The sequence below is a fragment of the Chionomys nivalis genome, chromosome 6 (genome assembly GCF_950005125.1).
Source record: "Chionomys nivalis chromosome 6, mChiNiv1.1, whole genome shotgun sequence".
NCBI lineage: Eukaryota > Metazoa > Chordata > Mammalia > Rodentia > Cricetidae > Chionomys > Chionomys nivalis.
In genome coordinates this window covers 29802762-29821890 of record NC_080091.1, presented here as the reverse complement: position 1 = coordinate 29821890, position 19129 = coordinate 29802762, and the positions used below count along the sequence as shown (strand labels likewise).

Sequence of the window (19129 nt, the reverse complement as noted above, 5' to 3'; positions counted from 1 at the left end):
GACACTAAAGGAATCTGCACTGACATATAACGACCCTTCCCACACAGTTAAAAAAATAAGAAAATAAACACTAAAGAAGCAAGATGTGAAGGTAAGAAAGATAATGAAACCACGATTTCATTTATCTCTCTGTTGAAATGGTTGATGGGCAAAACCACTGACAAAAACAAGAAAGCACAAGGCAAAGAACCACACTGAAACTGCCTTGCTTCCCTTTTCCACCGCCCATGAAACTGTTTCCCACTGGGAAATGGGCATTGCACCTCTCATGTTGGTTTTAGTCGAAGGCCTCTCTAGAATGCCACACTTTAATGACAGCTAAAAAGAGGTAAAAATCTAATCTTTTTCAAAGCTACAGTTGTTTCTTTAACAGCAAGTGTCAGAGAGGAAAGAATCCACAAACAAAAGGTAGGTGTCCAGTAGCAAAAATAGCTGCCGTTTCCTTCCACAGTGCACTCTCAGTATGGCCGCCCCGTTGTTTCCACTGAGGAACTTCCTCTGTGGCCTCTTTTCCCAGGCTCTGCAGTGGAAGGGAGACGCCCAGGTTCTTAGGGATGTTTATATTGGAAAAGAGCCCATCTTCTGCCATGCTGCTGAACACAATGCTTTCTGCCCTCACTTTCTCCATCTCCACAGAAGAAGGAAGCCTCCCAAACACCAGAGACATCTCTGCACTTCCACTGACCCAACACTTTTTGCCATGAATGTTGTGTTATATTTCCATATTTTAGATATCAATGGAGCCTCTACTAGGGTATCCAGACAAATGGAATCATCACAAATCCAAATAATTAGTTTTGTGCTAGTTTGATTCATTTCCTAAAAAGAGATAAACTTAACACCTGGGACATTTAAAGATTAATAACATACTTCCTTGTAGGATGTGAATCCAATGATAGTTAGGCGAGGTCCAAAGAATTTTGCTTCTTTTATTCTGCATTTCTGTCAAGGTTTGTGAAGTTTCTAATACCATATGAGTACATAAACAGTCTTGGAAATTGTGTGGAGTTGTTAAATAAAATCAGCAGTTCAGAAAAATACAGAGAGCTACATTTCAGCTACTGTAGTAGATATATTAATAATGCATTTGGCTAGCCCTACGGTAATGGCTTTAGAATGTTATGCTTTTAAATGTGAGCACTTTGTGCATATGTCTACATATTCAACTAATTTCACTGAGTTTCACTTTTATATGATGCCTTTTATCTTTCATTAGTTCTCATTACATAAATTGAAATACTCTAATAAAAATAGTTTTAAAAATAATATGAGCTTAAATTCTTAAATTTATGTAACCTTGAAACCAGTAAGTCAAATATAGTTGGATACATTTATTTAAAATTGTTCTCTCAAGAGTCCAGCATCCTACATCAGCATTATGCCAGTCCAAGCTAATGTTTTGACAAAGGATATACATGGAGGTGAACTGATTTTTATCCTATTTCTACCAAGTGTTCTCCTAGTAAGTTTACTTCTAGGACAAAAGAAATGAGCTACTGAGAAAGTTCATGGCACTGAGAGCAGAAAGAAGCTGTTTATGAAAAACTCACGAGTGATGTGAAATGAGGAGTAGAAAGACCATCTTCCTCCAGCATTTATGGAACATCCTCATCTTGAGGGTGCTTGACCCTCAGGCAGCAAGCACACACTCTCCTTGTCAGGGGTGAGTAAGCAAGTGTTTCCATTTCAAGCATCCCATAACCCTCAGCATCTCCCTGACAGGCAGGTTCATGGGAAGGATATTTACCTCAGCGGTACAATGTACTTTGTTATGTCATCTCACCAATGTCAGAGCTGGCAAAGGATGCAGCTCAGACTCACCCCGGCATGTTCCTCACTCAGTCAACTGACAGCTACATATCTCTGTGATGCAACCGGCATTAATTCCAATGGTTCTGTGTAAGAAAGACATCAGGTAATCTATACTGTGTCACTGACTGGCACGGCAGTTGCCCCGTGATCTCATTTCTTCTTTCTAAGCTTATTGCCCTTATTGGAAAAATGAAGACAATAACTGTACATTGTTTAAGAAGGAACAACTAGTAGGCTACATGAGATGGTGGGCGTAAAGGTCTTTGGACCGCCACAAAAGATGAATTGTTATTAAACCACTATAATTATGTGTATGAGACCTGGGGCCAGTTAGATGCAGGGGAATTTGCTGCTAAATAGTTACAAGAACGTACTGCCATTGGATATTTGTATATCTGTGATTTATCTGGCACAGCAACCAGCTTGGACTTTGGGTTTTACTTTCCTCTGTACTTCTTATATGATAGACTAAAGATATTAGTGAAGAAAGATACAGATTGCTTTTTCTCCTACGCCTACATGTTGGGGGCCATGAGAAAATTGAAATCAAGGGAGGGAGCAGAGAATGACAAGAGAAGACAGCTGTCTTGGTTTCTCTTCCTATCGCTGTGATTAAAGTTCACCCAACAGCAGCAGCACAAGAAAAACCGTTGATTTCAGCTCCCAGTTCAAGGGTATAATGTGTGAACTTAGAACAGCTGCTCACATCGTATCCAGCATCAGGAGCAGAGAGTGATGAACCCAAGGGTCTACTCTCCTGTCCTCTGTTTATGGAGTCCAGAATGACGGCTAGGACATGGTGCCACATAAACTGGGAGTGTCTTCACACTGCAATTAATGCGAGTTAGATAATTTTCCACAGGCCAAACCAGAAGTCCGCCTCTCCAGTTACTCTGGAGTCTATGAAGTAGATAGCACTAACCATCTCACAGTAGCTGTGCTAGTCCTATTGGCCATGCTTACAGCGACTCCATAGTAGCAGGATTCTAGAGCCCACCTCAGGTCAAGGGACCTCTCTGGAGAGCAGACAAAATGTCTTGCTATCAGAGGCGGCCTTGGGAGCCATGCTTGCAGAGTTTTCCCACTAACCCAGCCTACTTTTCTAAAGTCTAACCTTCCCTTCCCCCTTTCTATTCCTTCTCTGAACAGTAGACAAACTATATTACACTGCAGCTCTCCCCTGTACTCTCTCTACCTATACTTTTGTATGCCTTAATCTCTACAACCTCCTTTTAAAGAAGCCACGTCCATATTCTGGCTTTATCTTATCTTTCCTCCACAGTACCTCTCTTCCTTATGGTTAAGACTGCATTAAAATACTGTTATTAAAACCAACTTATGCTTCATAAAGAAAAGAAAATCGGCCTTTAGGGCTGAAGATGTGGAGTTCTTGCTTAGTATGCATAAAGCCCTGAACTGGAATGTGTGGGAGACAGGCCAGTAATTATAAAACTCAGGAAGTGAAGACAGAAGGGTCAAGAGTTCAAGGCTACCCTTGACTGGCCCAACATACTGAGTAGACTGGAGGACAGCCTAGGCTATGAGACCCTTTCTCAAACAAGCAAGTAAACAACAAAAAGAAATGGCCTTTAAATTTAATGATAAAATAGACACTTCAATTCTTTATGAAGTATTCCTTCTGAAGTGCCCTCAGTAGTATTTTATAAATCCTGGTGCCACTGCCAGTGGCCCCTCAGTCTGCCCCAGCCATGAAACTGTCAACCACATTCAGAGGGACTAATTTGGTCCTATGCTTGTTCTTTCCCAGTCCAGCTGGAGTTGGTGAACTTCCATTAGCTCAGGTAGACTGTTTCTGTGGGTGAACACAACATTGTCCTGACCTCTATGCTCATATCCTCATTCCTCCCTATCTTCAACTGGACCTTGGAAGCTCTGATGTGGGTCTTTGCTTCCATCAGTTGCTGGATGAAGGTTCTATGGTGATATTTAAGATATTCATCAGTCTGACTACAGGGCAAGTCAAGATTGGTCCCCTCTCCTATTGATTAGGGTCTTAGGTGGAGTCATCCTTGTGGATCCCTGGGAATTTCTCTAGAGCCTGGTTTCTGCTAACCCTATAATGGCTCTCTCAATCAAGATATCTCTTTCCTTGCTCTCATCTCTTTTGTCCTCCATTTTGACTATCCCATTCCCTCAAGTTCTCCTCAACCCTTCCCTTCTCCCCTCTTCTCCCCCTTCTTCCCTCCCTTCTTTCCCAAGCTCCCTGCTCCCAATTTTGGCAGGTGATCTTGTCTGTTTCCAATTCCCAGGGGGGTCTCTCTCTATATATATATATATGTTTTTCTTTGGGTTCACCTTATTAGTTTCTCTAGGATCATGAACTATAGGCTCAATGTCCTTTGTTTATAGCTAGTATCCACTTATAAGTGAGTTCATACCATATTCATCTTTTTGGGTCTGGGTTACCTCACTCTGGATAGTGTTATCTAATTACATCCATTTGCATGCAAAATTCAAGATGTCATTGTTTTTGTTTTTGTTTTACCACTGAGTAGTACTCTAATGTGTAAATGTGCCACAATTTTCTTTATCCAGTCTTCAGTCGAGGGGCATCTAGGTTGTTTTCAGGTTCTGGCTATTACAAATAATGCTGCTATTAACATAATTGAACAAATGCTTTTATAATATGATTGAGTATCTTTTGGGTATATGCCTACAAGTGGTATTGCTGGATCCTGAGGTAGGTTGATTCCCAGTTTTCTGAGAAACCTCCATACTGAATTCCAAAGTGCTTGTACAAGTTTGCATTCCCTCCAGCAACGGATGAGTGTTCCCCTTACTCCACATCCTCTCCAGTATAAACTATCATTGGTGTTTTTGATCTTAGTCATTCTGACAGGTGTAAGATGGTATCTCAGAGTTGTTTTGATTTGCATTTCCCTGATGGCTAAGGATGTTAACATTTCCTTAAGTATCTTTTGGCCATTTGAGATTCTTCTATTGAGAATTCTCTGTTTAGTTCAGTACCCCATTTTTTAAATTGGGTTATTTAGAATTTTACTGTCTAATTTCTTGAGTTCTTTATATATTTTGGAGATCAGTCCTTTGTCTGATGTGGGGTTGGTGAAGCTCTTTTCCCATTCAGTAGGCTGCCTTTTTGTCTTATTAACTGTGTCCTTTGCTTTACAGAAGCTTCTCAGTTTCAAGATGTCCCGTATATTTTTTGTTGCTTACAGTGTCTGTGCAATTGGGTTATACTTAAGAAGTGGTCTCCTATGGCCATGCATTGAAGACTACTTTCTACTTTCTCTTCTATCAGATTCAGTATGGTCAGATTTATACTGAGGTCTTTAATCCATTTGGACTTGAATTTTGTGCATGGTGGCTCGTGTAACCAATTTCACAATGAAATGAATGATTTGGGGCAACTAGAAAACATGTTCCCAAGTCATGGTCACTCATGTTTGGTTTAGAACAAATTGCCTTTTTTGGTTCTTTTTCTGAAATGACTGTGTTTTACATCAACAAAGCTGAGAAAGGAAAACATCACTAAAAGGGGAAAAGATGCCAGAGTTATTTAGCACATGAATATGTCCCAGGGTGACATTTTAATCATATACCTGGCATTTCATAGCTATAAATGTTTGATTTTTTTAAGTATGTTTGGTCTAACTCTGGCTAGACCCCGACATCCCTCTCACGACACCCTTCAATCCTTCAACCTCACCCCCACACAAACTTCTCCTGCACCTCCTTTGTACACTTTGCACCCTTAGGAACACAGGCACACAGGTGCTCTTCCCCCAGGCCCCTCATTCTGACTATTCCAACATGATCCTGTCAATACTGCTTATTGTTTTCATTTTACAGAGGGGGACACTGAGAACCAGAGAGAGAATTAGGGATAGGTTTCAGTCAAGCATGTATCTATGCTCATAATCAATCAATGCTTTGCACAAGACAGCTGTAAACCAAGTGGGAAAGCTATGACTAGACAGAAAAGAAAAAAAAATCTCCCCGGGGCATTGCTGAAGACAGTACTCAAGTTGTAGCCTAAAGATAGGTATAGAAAGCTGAGATCCCATCAGACTCAGAGCTGAGGTTTGGGGACAAGCCTTCGCAGCATCAGGCGGGGTGTAGATGAGACATGGATTTCCCAACAAAGAGGTAGGAGAAGGAAAATGGACTTTTTCTTTCTGCTTGATGAATATTCTCAGATCCCAGTGTGCACCACTTTTGAATTCTAAATTAAAACTCTAGGTGTCAACTTCTATGGTAGTTTTTACAGGTGTCGCTTGGTATCTATTTTGTATCCACAAGGATACAAAAATCTGCCAGGGTTCACATCCCTTATTTAGAATGGTAATGTATTTGCATATGACCTATATACATCATCCTATATACTGCAAATTATGTCTAGATTACCCAACAAAACAGAAATGTTATGGAAATAATATTTTTTAGGGGACAATAATAAAAAAGAGTGTACGCATTCAGCAGAGACACAATGTTTTCCCAGTTATGCTGGCTCAAGGTTGGTTAAATCTATAGATATGGAGTGTATGAGTATGTGAAGCCAATTGTACATAATGATTATTTTGAGGTATTTTATATTTGTTCATGAGAAGATAAATTTTCTGCTGCAGACTTTCTCCATACATTACACTGATTGGTCAGGATTCTGAGGGGAGACAGTCAGTGGTAATTTGCAAAACGCCACTGTAGAAAAACAGGACTTGATGAATGAGAACTCTGGTGTCAGGGCTTAGAACATGCGTTTTCAACCCCACTCTGTGTCTGTTCACGTTCGAAAAATACTGACTCAGCACCTAGTGCAGGACCCACATAATATATGACCTCTACCTTAAAGTTCCCCATAGTACAGCCAACAGGCAAGATACTGGGGCTGAAGCAATGGGCTTTGAAAAGAGGACCCTCCTGAAGGGTGCACGCCTTTGTGCCCACTCATCTCAAATGCTCCTCGGAGAAATTTGTATAAAGGTGGCATTGCTTATTTTCCTGCTCCAGCATCTCCAGGGAAATCTCTTGAGAATTACCTTTAGACAGAAATACTGAGAACCAAGTCACAAGTAATTTATATAAGTAAAGAATACATTATAATTATATACTTTTTAAAATTTCAGATAAAATGGAACAACACAAAATTATTCTACCTTTAAGGCACTGATAGGTAAAATTTTAAATTCACCACCTAGTTGATAAGAAAAAGAAACACGTAAGATGAAAACCTAAATATTCTCCTAAGCTGGCCAAGTCCTGAAACTAAACATTTTCTCCATATTCAGGATTTTGGTTTTTGTAGTAGCTACATGTAAATAGGGTTTTCAAACAAACAACTTATCTTTAGATGGAAGGAAATTCATTAAAAGGAATTGATGTTCTTCCCAACAACCACAACAACATAGTTTTTTGAGTTCCTTTCTGAGAAACTGGTAAATAACAAAATATATTTCTTTTAAAAAAGAAACATGTTCATAGGAAAGGTTTCAAGGCAGTCTGTATTTCACCCACACAATTAAAAAAGAAGATGGTTTCCAGCAACCAATTTCCCGACTCAATCTGTGCCAAATAAAACAGATTTCAGTAGAAGCTTTTACTGCTGCAGAGGGAACTCTGTTCATTCTGCAGGGGAGAATGGACTGTTTATTTTCCATTTAAAGTTCCCAATTCTCCAGTTACTATATGTTTTTCTGCTCCAGCAGACTATCCAGTATGAGTAACTAAATTAAATTCAGAAAAACAAAACACAACATCTTTGTATAGAAGACAACGTTGAAATGTTGATGTAACGTCTGTGTTCCATCACATTAAGGTTTCTTATTGAAGAAAAGTGTTTACATAACCCTGATCCCGGAATACATACTTTTTTTATCATAAAAGAAATATCTATTCAATCCAAAAGGAAAAATGACATCTCAGGAATACCTGGAAATGGCTAATGTTATCAATATACCTACATGTTTTGAAAAAGTACAGAAACTAACTGATTAAGAGATGAACTATGGTCATAGGAAACAGCTTCACATAGTGGTTATATCATCCCATCAAGTGTGGGACAGACTGATGTACCTCGGTGAGTAAATGTCCTTTAATCAGACAGTGGCTGCAGCATTACAGAAATCTCAAAAGAAATGAGTGTTTGAGACAAAAATATCAGAACATCTTCTCTAAAATGTGTTGTAGTATAGGATTCTGAGATAAACCTCTAGTAACACAAGTAAAGGGCCTGCTTGTAGGGGTAAGATGTGGTCTCTGATAGGCAAGGTTAAGAAGGCCTCTGAAAAAACAGACACCTACGGACAGGTATACAAACAGGCAGATGAGGATGCTGTGGTGGCTAATCTGCATTGTCAGCCTGATCTGATTTGGAAACCCTCTTCTGGCTATGTCTATGATGTCATTTTCAGAAAGGTTGAGCTGAGGGAAGAGCCATGCTGAGTGTGGATGGTATCACCTGAACCGAGGGATGGACTGACAAAAAAGGAGAAAGAGCTGAGCATCAGCTCACCTCTCCCTGCTTCTTGATAAAATGTAAATAGAAGTCCATTCTCCTACTGCTATGATTTATCTGCCATGATGGACTGCATCCTCAAACTGCAAACCAAAACGAACCCTTCCTACTTTGCGTTGATATTTGCAGGTATTTTGCCTTAGCCATGAAAAAAATAACTAACACATATGTTAAGGAGGATGTCAGGACCCCGCCACTGTCATCTGCAGCTGTAATGAAGACCCAAGGCAAAGCCTCAGATCTTGGTGTTTCTAGCATATTTAAGTATATTTTCAGGGAAAGTCGTGTAATGACTAATGCAAAAATGGTTCAAAGCTAAAGGCTGTCAGTGCTGTTGAGAGTTAGGATGCAGGGACAGAACAAGGGACACCAAGGCATCAGGCAAGAAGGAGGATGTGAAGTCCATCAGAGAGCAAAAGGATGCTCAACAGCTCCATGTGATGCCAGTGTTCAGGGTATGCTTTCTTCCCCTGAAGCTGGGATGCAGGGCCAGTTGAAGCAAAGCAGTCAATGAAGAAAAAGGCATTCTCGTTCTCAAATGCACCTTAGCACATGGATGGGGATGCACAGCTTGGAAGAGCCAAACAGTATGAGCCTCTCTCGGGTACCTCAGAAGTGGTCTCCACACTTCACCCATTTGAGGATGTGTTTAGAAAAGTAAAATTTCACGTTTCTTCCCTCCAGTATTTCCTTCAGAGCTTGGAAAAGAGGAGCAGTAGCTAATCCTTGCCCCAACACCTACACAGGACATAGATTTCAGAGATGCCCGCAACCTTAGTACCAAACTACACACACACACGCACACACACACACACACACACACACACACACACACACACACACTGTGTTTCTACATATATACTTTGAGTGTCTCTTTGGCAAATATCAACTGCTTCCATGCTTACATTAAAATTCTTTGCTCTCGGGCCACAATTAAGTCAAAGAAGATTATGTGACTATAACACTGTAATATGATGACAGTCATAAGTGAGGTAGCACTTGGTAACTAATAGACAGGGAGTGCATACAGTATAGACACACTAGTCAAAGGGATGGCTCATTTCCCAGCAGGATGGGGTATGGCTCTGAGATTTCATCATGCTACTCAGAGGAGTGTGAAAGTTAAATATATAAACTACCTCCAGAACTTTCTATTTAATATTTTTTGGAGCGTGGTTAGCTGTGAGTAACAGAAATATCAGAAAATGAAATTATAGTTCATATTGTCACATGGTTCCCTACTCCTTGGAAGAGAGGGCTTGACATTTCAGGCATCAGCAGGTAGCTGAAAGAAAGAGGACGACTAGAGACCATGAATCATGGAACTCTCTGCTGAGGATGTGATCTTCAGGGCAACATCTAATGACAAAAAACCTTAGAAGGCTCTGCACTGCTCTGGAGATAAACAGAGAGTGGGCTTCTTAAATACAGAACCAATGAAATAAGCCTAATAACATATTAAAAGCAACACAATACTGAGAAAGTTCCTGTTTTTCCGTGAGTCTGAATAATTTGAGGCATCTGGGTTACATACTTTGTCTCTTTCACAAGCCTCGACTTTCTAGAAGCACCTTTATTTGGGTAATTTGTCTCTTTCACAAGCTTTAGCTTTCTTGAAGTACCTTTATTTGTGCAATTTCTCATATGCAACCTCTCTGACACCCTCCAAAGCTTCAGTACTAAAATAAAACACACGCTAATCTACAAGCACTGGGTCCTTAAGAACCAAAGACCCGAAAACAGTTTCCTACCTTAGTAACTGACACAGAGTGATGTCTCACCTCCACTTCTAAATAAAGCTCAGATGCTCACCCTGAACACGGCTCGCTAAAGCCACACAAGTAAAGAATTCAGCATTTTCAAGGATCTGCAGTGGGGTAACTGGGTCAGTGAAGAAATGCTTTGGCCATGAGAGGTGCATCCCTTACCTTTTCTGATGCTTTGTCTTGACCCAGGAGTCCTGGACTCGGAGGAGGAGGGGCTCGGCGCTTCTTCATCTCTGACTTCATAGACACTCCAGAGATGTTGCCCAGTGAGAGGGAAGGACCCAGTGTTAGGGACCGAGAATGCATAGATGGTGAGTTGGGTGTTGTTATGGAGCCCTGTAGGGAAAGAGACAGGCAACACCTCATCAATAAGGTGACTTCTCTCTGTTAAAATGCCCAAACTTTAAACATCTAGTTATACTGACAGACATGAAGGACTGAAGCAAAACACCTATTACCATTATCCTAGGCAACTTTACAACATTCCAAACCTATGCAGTAGGGTCTACCTTTTTAATTTTACTATTTTTTTTTGAGGATTTTATGTGAGCATATAGTAGTTATATCATTTGTCCCTTCTCTTTTCTCCCCCTAATTTCTTCTGTGTTCTCTCCATACTCCTCAAATTCATGACATCCCCTTCTTTATTATTGTCACACACACATATATACATATATATGAACATAAATTTACAAATACAGCCTGTTAAGTTCATTTAGTGTTGCTCATATGTATCTGTGCTTAGGGCTGCCTGCTTGGGATTGGATCACCTATCGGAGGTCATCCCAGGAGCAGACAGATTCTCCCTCTCTCAAAAGTCAGTCACTGCCTATAGCTTCTCATGACAGGTAGGACCCTGTGCGATTTCCCCCATTCACATCGGCATGTCAGTTGGTATTATCATTTTCAAGTCTTGTTTAGGCATCCATACTGTCATGGGTATGGCTCAATCATGAAGCAATCAGCAGATCTAAACCTTTAGGAACACGTAGGAGCTAGAATCACTTGACATTTCCATCGAAACTGTAGGTGTAAGTCATCTACCTTAAAATTTTAACATGTCACATTAGCCCTCTTAAAACTTTAAGGTGTTCCAGAAATGAGTTCTTAGAGATTGCACATGAGGGACTGCTGAAGCAGTGCATTGCATTGGGGAGGAAGGGCAGTAGTTTACCAGTGACAAATACTTCACTCGTTTTCACTTTCTTCTAACCTTCAAAAGTTATATAAAAATATGACGGTGTATCCTAAGCACTATGCTTTGAAGACTCTCAGACTAATAGCATAGAACCAGGATGCAGCATGACCAACCTCCCACCTGCGCACCAAGACCAGTACCTCGGGCCATTCTTGTGCTTAGATTCATTAGCAGATTATTTCTTCAGTGATCTGACCTGGCTTTATGCCATGCCTAGCTCACCTAGCTCATGATCTTAGGGAAAAAAATACTCTAACCAAAAACAAAACAAAACACCCAAATTTTAATTTACATACTCTGCAACTTTGCCATAAAGGTTTAGAGAGTGTTTGAAAGACCTGCTAATATCTGAAATGGTGAGGCTGCTCTTGTGATATTAATATTCAGGAAGGGCTGGCTAGGCACAGGGCATGGACACATTGGACATGACTAGTGCTCTAAGGCACTTGTGAATTTCTGGTTCAGGAAAGAATTTCAGAAGAAGGAGCCATTTCAACTGCAAGGCAAACAAAAGCCACTCTGCCACAGTAGAAAGGTGTTTATATCCACAGGCTGTGTAACATTGCTCTGACTTCTACCTTTCAGATGACCCAGGTATTTGGTACCAATCAGATGGAGTCAGTGGCAAGGTTCACCTTCCACCCTTCCCTCCGGCTTCATGAAAAGCTCCTGCCAGCTGCTGCAGCATTTATCCTTGCAGAGGTCACTGATTCTGTATAGAAACCATCTCTCTCCACACCTTTTTGAGCACACTTGCCAAAGCAAAAGCAAGAAAAAAAGGAATAAACCGTGAATTCATATTTTCAAGGTTCCCCAGGTATTTCTTAGCGCTGTCAAATCATTGCTTTAAGCTTTCTCACTCATCTCTGGACTCCTGGAGTGCTATTTTCTGTTGCTAAGGAGAAGCTGGCGAAGGCCAGAAATATTCTGAAATTGAAAGCAGCTTTGTACACAGGCTAATGGATAGCACTAATGAGCTTGGAGACAGCATCTTCTCCCCTCCTGGAATATGGATGCAGGGCAGACTTGGTGGCCTTGAAGAGACAAAGGATGCAAATGGACTGAGGAGCAATTCTGTTTCTCTGACCTAAAATGGAAATGCTCTGGCTGTTCCACCAGGATTCTGCAGCTCAGACCTTCAGCTATGGTTGGACTACAAGATTTTTCAGAATAGACAGGCAGGACCAAGAAAACACAAGATAGAGCCCTCATTCCTTGGGGAGCATATTTTTATATATGCTGAAACCTTTAGGGGCTACTGTAGTTTTATGCTCATAATACTAAATTCACACACCTGTAGAATTGACTGTGGACTCTAATTTTGTCCTCTTCTGTGGGTCCTGGAATATAAGGGTCTTACCAACTGGGAACCATCTTTAGTTAGACATCCTAGGATAAGTAGTCACATAAAATTGGTCTTTCTCTAAGCAATAGAGGAGAGGGTGCCAGAACTGGCCTTGTCCTGTAGTCAGACTAATGAATATTTTAAATACCATCATAGAATTTTCATCCAGCAACTGATGGAAACAGAGGCAGAGACACACAGCAGGTCACTGGGCTGAGCTCCCGAAGTCCAGTTGATGAGTGGGAGGAGTGAGAATATGAGCAAAGAGGTCAAGACCATGATGGGTACACTCACTGAAACAGTTTACCTGAGCTAAAGGGAGCTCACCAACTGCAGCTGGACAGGAAAGGAAACAGCATATGTTCAAACTATTCCCTCTGAATGCTGGTGAGTTATGGCTGGGGTAGACTGCAGGGCCACTGGCAGTGGCACCAGGATTTATCCCTATTGCTTGTACTGGCTTTTTTTGAACCTATTCTCTTTGGATGTATACCTTACTCAGCCTAGATATAGTAGGGAGGAACTTGGACCTTCCCCAGAGCAGTGTGCCATGCCCTCTCTGATGGGGATGGGGATGGGGTGTGAGAGTAGGTGGAGGGGATGGGAGGAGGGGAGGGAGTCGGAACTGGGATTGGTATGCAAAATGAAAAAAACATACTTTGTTTTCTTTTTAAAAATAAAATAAAGAAAAACTGGTCTTTCTTTTGAGGTTATATTACTGTGCTTCTTGATATATTACTTCTCAATTTGCTTTTTTGCTAGCAATTAAGTATTATCAGCACATACTTTTTACATATACTAGAATGACAGAAAAATCTGAAGGAATTATCTATACTCTGAGACTAAAACATATGTAAACATTATCCCATCCTACTTATCTGAATAATAATAACTCTTTACTGAGATGCTGCCTGGAACTACATGTTTTTTTTTTTTATGACTTAGTTTATTGCTGTTCTAACAGCATGTTCAACAAGTTAAAATCATACAGGGAAATCTTTTCTTCCCACAAAGTAAATTAACAAAGAAGCTGCTAAACTCAAACTACTTTTTCCAGTCTTCCATGTTCTTGTCACCAGGAAAGGAAGGTGAGGGACAGCAGAGGCAGACGGAGGAAGAAGGCCTCAGCAACTTTCATTCACAGAAGGGTAATAGTGGTTCTGTTAGCTGTGCACCCAACTCCCCTCCCTGCATTTTATTCCAACCTCTGTGCTAAGCTGAATGCTATCATTTTCCAGGCTCTCTTGTAACTGCACACACCTGTGTTCTAAAATGCTCTCCAATAAAACGTACATGTGCTTCATGTTTATCTTCTCCAGAGTAATACCTAACCATAGTCACTAAACAGAGCCACCCTGGCCCTGTGTGCTCTCGTGTCTACCTCCCACAACTTTTCAGGCATGGTGAGAATGTCAGATCAAAGCCTCTGGATTTTGGAAACTTGCTATAACAGCTTATCTTTCTCTATGAACATGGCCACTATGAGAGGCTATTTGAACGCCATGGATGTTAGTCTAGAAAAGAAAGCCCGAAGGAGGGCTATGGCACAATTTTAAGTATTTCCCTAAACAGAAATTTGTTGAGGCTGTTCACTGGATCTGAGAACAGACCAGCAACTGTGAGTCACCCGGGATAGACCTCATGGGTAACAAGCAGCTGAGGCCATGAAGCAGACAGGCTTGAGAGCCACAGAGAGAAGGTGGCACAGTTGTCATTGCAGTGTGCAGTGGAGGAGGTGATATTTCAAAGGGGGATGGTATTTAAAAAAAATCAAAATCCTGGTGATTCAACAAAAACATTACACTGAAGCTTTTCCCTCCTCTGCTTCTGCCATATAAATTTTCTGCAGGACATGGGATATCCTTTTCCTCTTGAGAGTCAGCATTCTCAACAATGCAGTGAAGCTGGGGTCATCAGCGATAGATATCTGTGCCTGTCCATCCTGACCTCAACCCCCATGGACTGGAGATGTCGGATCCTGGAGAGGAATGGGCACTCACCATTTTCCACAAACACCCAGTAATAATTGAGTGTACTCTGCTCTCTCCTTTTAAGGAAGGAGCCTTATTCTAGATCTCAGCATTAAAAGCTGCTTTGCAACTGTGACAGAGGTTTTAGCATTAATAAGTTATTTCTTTTTCATGTGCATCATAGCTTTGCTAAAGCACAGTGATCTGCTTTGGTGTAAAATATAAATACTAACAAATTAGAGGAGAAGTCCATTTCATTGGCTGTACTTTGAACATGGCATTTTTACATGTAACTAATGGCTCTGCTCTACTTTCCAGCTGCTCTGTCTAATGCAACTTGAATTAATAATCGTAAGACTAATAAGAAAAAAATTAGTAAGTGGTACTTGTCTTTTAGAGGTAAAATCATTTATGTGCTACCAAATAACTCCAGTGTTCAAAAAAAGCAGGCTGCAATTGGTTGTTGAAGTTGGAAGAAAACCTCAAACACAGACAGCAGAGGTAGATTTTGACATAGTCAAACCCGTGTAGATGACTGGAAAGAGGAAGTCAGAATCACTGTTTGGCAGTGTCATTAGATATACAGTACATAGAAGATAACCTTTTAATAGTAGTGACAATGGCTGTATACATAGTTTATGGGAGTTCACGGCTTTTTATCTGCATGGTCCAAACTCCCTTCCTTACCCCAAATTAAAAAATAAATACTCAGGGGAAGATGTCTACAGAGTAGGACATACTAAGTAGGGTCAATACTAGATTTAATGGAGCATAAGCAGACCACCCCCTTTCTAGTAATATTTAAGTCAGCTATTTTACTTGTTTATATTTTACTTGAGGCATCTATTCTGTGTCCAATTATAAAGATTTTTATGGAGGGCAGCCTAAGTCAGTCAGGAATTTTCCAGCATTCAGAGTAGCTCATCTGAACATGACTAAAAGGAGTCAAATCACATTAAATAGAGAGTAAGAATGAGAGGAACCTCACAACCTGCACACACACACACACACACACACGCACACACACACACACACACACACACACCGCTTCTAGCCATCTAAGACAGAAATCCATTATGCTAAAGAAAACAAATATCAAAGACAACACAGTTATCTTAGGAATTAAGATTAAATGTAAAATTTTACTTCCAAATACTTAGATTAAAAGCCGGAATACATATATTAACAATAAATAACCACTATTTTCAAGTGAGAAAGCCAAACAATTCCTTTCTTACACTTTTAGTTTTCATGTTTTTTCTTCCTTTCAGGAAAAAAAAAAAACTCCCCCAAATATCATGAAGATCAAATTTACCATATTAGTTCAGTGCGAAGCTCAATGAATCCCTGAAAGCTTTCCAGAAAGTTCACCCTGGCTCTACCTCAAAAGAAGACTTCTATCTCCAGGGAGGCCATGGCAGGAAGCGTCACACAGAAGTGTGCAGGTTTATGGGAGGCCAGCCTTCAAAGGAGGCATGCTTTTTAATTATAGGTGCATGGCTTCCCCAACAGCTGGAGCTGGAAGACTCTTAGCCATGACTAGGGAGTCATTATGACTGTGATGATGTGGGATGTCCTTCTGTACATGTGCTGCTTTTATTGGTCGATAAAAATAGCTTAGCAGAGTACAGCCAAGTAGGAAATCCAAACAGAGATACATGGAGAGAGTAGGTGGAGTCAGAAAGACACCATGTAGCCTGCCAAAGGAGGCAGATGCCATGTAGCTGCCCAAGAAGCAAGAGGTAACAAACCACAAGTCTCATGGTAGAATACAAAATAATAGATATGGGTTAGTTTAAGATATAAGAGCTAGCTAGAAATATGTTTGAACCATTGGCCAGTGTTGTAATTAATATAGTTTCTGTGTGATTATCTGGGTCTGGGCATCTGGGAAACAAACGAGCAGTTTGCATTGTATAAATGTAAATATAATTTACTGCTTACATTGTGACATGGAAAGAATTACTTCATGTTTCTCACCGCACAGTGGAGGTCATATACGAAGCAACAGGTCCTATGTTCAGCCTATCTCTGCATGCATGCTTTCAGTAGGAGCCATTAAAAACCACCCTTTATATACATATGTACATCCCAGGTGCATGCTCACACATGGGCACACATGTGTACACCACGGCCAAAGTTAAACACAAAACAATATGGCTGAAGAACTGGACACTTTACTTCATAGCCTTTCTTCTCTGTTTCCTTTAAACTCTTCTACACTTGAGCTGGAAGCCCAAATGTCCCTGTAAGTTGGAGTTTCCCTCAGAATTCTCATGGAATTTCAGAGAAGAGTTGATCTTACGTGTCCAGGCCTTCCTCCTCTCTCACTAAGAGTAACTCACACCAGTGAGGAAGTGGACGGCCAGCATGTAGTATGGGCTTCCATCAGGGTACCATTACCTCAGGCCCACAGCATCAGGACAGGCTCAGTCTGTGTCAGTGAGGGTCATGCCTGTGTGCTCAGTGCTGCAGGGGGAGGCTTAATGATTTTCCGCTTCTCACTGTTTATCATTTCCTTCAAAGGTTTTCCCATTCTCCTTCCCTCCCTCCCTCCCTCCCTTCCTCCCTCCCTCCCTGCCGTCCTCCCTCCCTTCCATCCTCCCCCCCATTTCTGCCTTCCTCCCTCATCTTTATCCCCATCAATACTAATTGGTCTTATTCCATGAATCAAGACCCGACATAAACCATTACTTCAGAAGAGCTGATTACTTTACATCATGATGATTATGTGTTCTATACGCTGGGAAAGTGCTGATGGAAAATATAAAAGGTCTAACTATGAAAAATATCTATGATGTAGCAGAGATGTTACCTTTATTCAGCTATATCATAGGGTGTGTTTGTATGGAAACATCATATTGTACAGAAAAAGTTATATAATTTTCATTTATCAGTTAAATAAAGGAGTCCTCATTTGTTAAATTTTTTAAAAAAAACCCTTGTACTGTTTATGGACACCTGTTCAAGAATAAGTGTTTCAAAAGGGTTCTTACCTTGGGTGGGGGAATAGTGCTTTAGAGGGGTCATTACCTCAGGGAGGGGAGCATGAGATGGGCTAGGCTTAGAGGGGCAACAGCATTTGTATTTCCTGTGTGTTTCAGAGATTAAGAAAATACAAACATAATACAATATAATATAAATATAGCTAAACATTAAGCCTTGTGAGCTTTGCATGAAGGATGGGTGGCTTTGTCCTCGGCAGTTCAGTATGAATTAGGGCTAAGAGCATTTCTAAGATGCAGAAGGACCCTCAGGTGCAGAGTGGAGTCCTGAGTGCAGGAACAGGATGCTGAGGACCTTCAAGACTCCCCAGTCATGAGTCCATGGCCATGGTAAGAGACAAGGTCAACAAGAGACTCGCTTAAGATGGAAAATCAATAAAACATAATTTAAGCTGGAAGTCACAGCACAGGCCGGCCAACAGGGAAGGGCATGTAAAGCAAATGGAGCAGCAAGGAATTCTGGGTCTTTTTAAGATGCTACGGGGGTGGAGACAAATGTCACAAGATACCTGGTTCAAGGTCCTAAACAACTAGATGTGATCTCATTCCAGGACTGTGAAAAAGCAGGGGCTAGATGCTCCCAGACAAACCATAACTGCAAGGCCTCACCAATCTGCTTGCTAAGACCAAGGAGAAAGTGGACAAGAGAGTTGGCACAAGAGCCAACACCTGACAGCTTCAGGAAGAAATAACTCATTGTAGAAAAAAGCACATGAGATCATAAGTATGTGCAAAGCACAGCTGGCCATGAGCCCACTGGTCAACATTCTCAGGGTACAAACTGAAAATAAATCCAGGGGGTTAGAACAAGGTAGCAAAAGGTCTGAGAGAGCACAGGTGCTCAGCAATGAGTAGAACAAAGACTCTACAATTATTTGAAAGGACATACCCAGGAGGAAATCGCAGCCTAGGAAGCCTGTCTCCACACAGATCTAGATCAAGGCACAAGCAAAGCTGCAGAGGAAGAGATGAGGTTGAAGAAATGAGGACGGCCCGGGAAGACTCACACCCTTCCTAGGCAGCCAGACCTCTAGGGCTCCAAGTCAAGGAGGCTGCAGACAGCATCTCTTCAGCTGTTAAAGGGCTGTACCAGGACCACAAACCCCCAAAATCAGGAGGTAGCTGCAAAACTGTGCTGGGAGTTGGGGACATCAGCCTTGGTAAGATGACGGCACAGAGGTGTGCCACAACGTGCTGTTCTGTGTGTTCCCTGAAGGTAGCAGGTGACCTGACAGTGGGTCAACAGTAGACAAAGGACGCAAAGAGCATCCTAGCTTTCTGTTTAGGCACAGGGAACACAGAACTGCCACTTCCTGGATGGAAATGATCATGGGTTCATTACTCTGCAAGTCGCCCCTCCCTAGCATCTGAAGCAATTTAAGCCAGTCAACACGGAACCAAATGAGAGTCTAGTTTTGTATCCATCTGTTAAAGAATAGGGAGAGAACTAAGGATGTGAGAAACATCAAATCACGCGTAGAGGGAACAAAGAGCAAATCTGTGTGTTGAGAGAGACATTTTCTGCCCCCAGCATCTTTAC

At 41.2% G+C, this 19129-nt stretch overlaps 1 protein-coding gene across 9 annotated transcripts in view; it reads right to left on the bottom strand.

Moving 5' to 3' along the window:
• Positions 1–19129, bottom strand: part of Cobl (cordon-bleu WH2 repeat protein) — a 229385-nt gene that overhangs the window by 95636 nt on the left and 114620 nt on the right. For all 9 annotated transcript variants that reach the window (XM_057771907.1, XM_057771911.1, XM_057771906.1 and 6 more), the window contains one exon: positions 10234–10407. In XM_057771907.1, the coding sequence (XP_057627890.1) occupies positions 10234–10407 (174 nt within the window). The remainder of the gene's footprint in view (positions 1–10233; positions 10408–19129) is intronic.